At 37.4% G+C, this 4446-nt stretch overlaps 1 protein-coding gene across 15 annotated transcripts in view; it reads left to right on the top strand.

Moving 5' to 3' along the window:
* The window catches only part of LOC109540969 (trithorax group protein osa), a 34632-nt gene that overhangs the window by 23483 nt on the left and 6703 nt on the right, over nt 1–4446 (top strand). For 6 of the 15 annotated variants that reach the window (XM_019909563.2, XM_019909562.2, XM_019909572.2 and 3 more), the window contains 5 exons: nt 303–795; nt 898–1067; nt 2360–2404; nt 3195–3383; nt 3942–4305. In XM_019909563.2, the coding sequence (XP_019765122.2) occupies nt 303–795; nt 898–1067; nt 2360–2404; nt 3195–3383; nt 3942–4305 (1261 nt within the window). The remainder of the gene's footprint in view (nt 1–302; nt 796–897; nt 1068–2359; nt 2405–3194; nt 3384–3941; nt 4306–4446) is intronic. The other 9 variants (XM_048670247.1, XM_019909567.2, XM_019909568.2 and 6 more) reach the window with 8 other exon arrangements.

Raw genomic sequence — 4446 nt, 5'->3', positions numbered from 1 at the left:
GTAGATATAGTCCATTAAAAACCAAATGTATCACTGACGCAACCTAAAATGCGGACCGTTTTTCCTTCCGACAATCGGATAGCAAATACCCATCGGATAGCCAGCAAAATCGGAACATGATCGGATACAAAAACGGAGACGGATCGGGCAAGTCCAGTACCATTTTGCTCTCAGATCTTCTCCCGATTGTATGATCGGAGTCGGATCGGATAGATCTGACCCGACCTTTAATATTTCCCTCGCGTTCATACTGCGCTTGTTTCAGTAGAGTTTCAATTTCATTATTGTCATGTCTTTTCCAGTTTGGCCCATCAAGTCAAGGTTATGGCCCCACATCCGGTTGCCCTTCTCCCGGCCCAACTTTGCGACCGCCGCACTACCTCAAACACCACCTGCAACACAAAATGGGTTTTGCAGGTGTAGGACCTGGTTCAGCACCACCCAGTCCAGGTCCTCAAAATTTTCATATGGGACCACCTGGCCATCACCATTCAGGTATGGGTGTTCCACCCTCAATGGGGCCGCCCCATATTCCGCCATCAAGTAGCCCGATGCTAACCAATAACCATCCACATGAAGGTCCAATGCCACCACCGAGTTCGACGCCAAATTCTCATTCACAATTGGTAAATGATATGCTCGATAATGGAATTACTACAACATCACAGGGCTCGATGAATACTCATGTAACGGCTACATCGGTTGGGTCGGTTACATCCGTAGTTACCACGGGACCTGATGGTGCTCCGATCGACGAAGGTTCGCAACAATCCACACTCTCAAATGCGTCTGCAGGTAAGTTCGATCAGCGTCTACCAGATTGAACTATTGTCGCAGCATTTCTCGAATGTAGCCCATGACACTTTAAATATTTAAAAACTATGTTTTGTTGATCAGCTTCGGGTGAGGACCCCGCGTGTCCACCCACTCCAAAATCGAATAGAAAAAACGATATGGGGCACTACAGCCATCCACCCACTCCACAAGGTGCAGTTTCACATGAAGATTATGGAGAAATCAGTAGTCCCGGCTGGGCTCGTCCACCTGCTAGTCCGGTGAGTCGAAAAGTATGATTTTTTCACTTTTCCTTTAATGTTGATGTGTTGTCTTCAAAGGGAAGGGTATATTAGAGAGTCGAAAAGAACCAAAATCCTAACAATAAGTGAATAAAATGTTGAAGCAAACAATAAGCGGATGTTATTAGTTGATGATTGACTGATTAGATTAGTAATATGTGTGTTTAGTTGGAAATTCGTACTCACTGATAAATACACGTTGTTCTAAAAATGTAATTAGTTTATCTGGTTCTCAATTTGATATCCTATATATACCCCTTCTTTTGGTCATATCTTTGAATTGACTGTCTTGATATGCTGTTGACAGTGAATTTAGAGAAAATCTGTTACTTAAACTTGAATATTTTCTTGAAAATTGCTAAAAAATTCAGTCAAATAAAATAATTATCGCTTTCAAATTCCACTTGGTTAATTCAAACATGGTTTCAGTAACAGATCCTGAAGTAATTTGTAGTTGTGTCGCCGTTTTGTGGGTGTTCTTCGAAAATTTTATTGTGTGTTTCCATGTGTCAGGTCTAGTTTGGTGTGTTATTTATTCACTTCCTATTTCAATTAGAACACTGCACTTTATGTTTGAAAAATCTACAACAATTCCTTATTGATCTATTTTGTCCATATCAACTTAATTTCTTCAGCTCTAAAACTGCAGTCTAAACCAAGACAATAATAAAATGAAATACAAGTATTTAATTGTTTATGCAGTTTAATTTCACTGTGAAAGTGTTCATAAGTATTGTTTAGATCAGCAAAAGTTGCTTGTGTTGTGCACATTTTTATATTTGTGGTTTGGCGAATATATCCCTATTTATTCTCTCGTTTGATGCACTTGTTTTATTGATTCTAGTTATTTTGTTGAGACCTTGATAGCGTTTTTTCTTATTCCGAAAGCTGCCTTGTATCAAAGAAAAAAAATTAAAAAGCTACTCTGAAACTTCAAAAAAACTTGGCTAACAGAGATGCAACTAGACACGGAATATTTAAATATGACACTTACTGGCAGCAGCGGTTTAACTGAATGTTCTTAAATACGTTTTTAATTAATGGCGGCACAACTACTAACACTTTTTGTAAGACTAGTACAAGGAACTTAAAAAACGCTATTTACATTTTCTTCAATCTCTAATCGTGTTTGCAACACTAGAAAGTTATATAAAAATATAAGAGCATAGTTACTTTTTTAATTATTCTTGTACTCAGGAGTTTTAACAGTACTCGATTTAACAGTACTTTGCACAATTCTAATTTCACATTGATAATTTTAACTAACTGGAGGATATTTCCAGGTGTTTAACAGTCATGTGCCTCCACAGGAAACATATCGCTCAAAGGTTTATATACACATATTTAAATTTTAGTTGTATTTGCCTTCATTGCTTGTCGCTGCATGTTTTTTGCATGATTTACCATAGTGATTGTCTTATGCTAATTAGTTAACTGACCAATAGTTTAGTTTAATGCTTTATACACAAACTTAACTTAGATGCTTTATTAATAAGATGGTTTGATTCTAATGTAGGTTTAACTAACATGCCCAATCACTATTGTTATGATAACGTTTCCATTAATATGGTTTATTCAAAAATGTTTCCTTCATGTCGTCTTTGTCATCACATAATTCAGCGTCTAATGGTGATTCCTTTAACAACAATGCGTGTTTAACACTAACATTAGTATTTATTGTGAAAATATTGTTTTATTTATTGGTGCCACTCAGTTTCTTGTTAGATATGTCATTGATTGGGACAATAACAATAATAATGCCTGTAAAAAGTGACAATGGGAAAACCTCTTTCATAACTGGGTACTTGGGATTTAGCACAATTTTTATCTCAATCATTAATTAATATAGAATTAGCATTCATGTCTAACCAGTGGAAGTTGGTCAGTTAAATTAATTAGAAACTGTTCATTTTCTACCTCGCAAACTTTGCCCGACCAAAAGATATTTAAAGTTTGTTTAATGATAAGCCAAGGCGACTCATTGCATAAAGTTAAGGAGCAATGGACTGAGAATACTCTAGGAAATGGACAGAATGTAGTAAAACTAACCAATAGTATATTTAGCATCCTTCTGTTGTGTTCTGTTAAATGTGACCGTTGGGTGTGGTGTAATTTCAGAAAACAGACAGCCTCGGAAAGTTGTATGAAATGGACGAGAGCCCAGATCGAAGGGCGTGGCTAGATAAACTCTTGGCATTCATGGATGATAGAAGGACGCCTATCACTACTTGTCCGACGATTTCCAAGAATCCCCTAGATTTATTTCGCTTGTATGTGTATGTTAAGGAACGCGGTGGCTTCATGGAGGTTTGTACCTGTTTGGGTGTTTTTTCTGCTACCACCGTTATGACTTGCATGGACTATTCGTTCAGTGTTCTATTCAATTATACTTTTTCTATTGTTGTAATTGTTAAACCCCTTTTACTTAAATGTTAGATTTTATTCTTAGGATACCGATTCAATTTTAATTAATCTTATTTTATTTTAGTTAATAAATTATTTCATATCGGTCATAACGGTAGTGCGGCTATTTTTTGAGTTAAGACAGCTGTCTATAACGAAATCTTCGTAATTAATTACTTGTATAGGAGGCCCAGTTTAAACTAAGGTATTTCGGKCGAAARTAATGAAAATAGAAACCGCTTCACGACATTGCTTAAAAAATAGGGGCCTCCGATAAAGTGTGTAAAATACAAGACGAATTTAGTTTCAACATCCTWTAARTGGGTATATTTCAATAAACATGTATCAGCTCAAAACACTAAAATAGTAAAGTATTTTTTGCATTATTTGAACATAATATCAGTGTTGAMTTAAACTTCCTGTTGTTTCAAATGGGCACAATTACAAGCTATTACTTTCCAGGTAACGAAAAACAAGACCTGGAAGGATATTGCAGGCCTTTTGGGCATCGGAGCATCATCAAGTGCTGCGTACACTCTGAGAAAACACTACACGAAGAATCTATTAGCATATGAGTGTCAGTTTGACAGAGGCGGTATTGATCCGCAGCCAATCATAAATCAAGTCGAGGCGAGCAGTAAAAAGAAAGGTGCCAAAGCGACTTCAGTTCCTTCTCCGGGTTCGTCGAACTCACAAGATTCATTCCTTCCCAGCGGAGGAGGCGGATCTATGGATGGTTATGGAGGATATAACGGTTATCCGTCCTCTGGAAACTCTGAGTATGCTCAGCGACCTTCGCCTCAACCTGCCCCTTCGCCACACGCAGGTAAGCTGTTGTTTACAGATCTAGTTTTACTTTTTGACACAGACAAGCCGTTTGCTTCCTTTGTCACTAGGAATAGAGACACTTACCTAAAGAGGAGAGTTAATAAAATGTATATTGGTTGGGAAAATGCTTTCGCTTCCG

Source organism: Dendroctonus ponderosae, unplaced genomic scaffold (assembly GCF_020466585.1).
Source record: "Dendroctonus ponderosae isolate FM_Combo_2020 unplaced genomic scaffold, Dpon_F_20191213v2 Dpon_F_20191213_1, whole genome shotgun sequence".
NCBI lineage: Eukaryota > Metazoa > Arthropoda > Insecta > Coleoptera > Curculionidae > Dendroctonus > Dendroctonus ponderosae.
The sequence above is the reverse complement of the archived record's forward strand: the minus strand, read 5'-3'. Positions and strand labels throughout refer to the sequence as shown.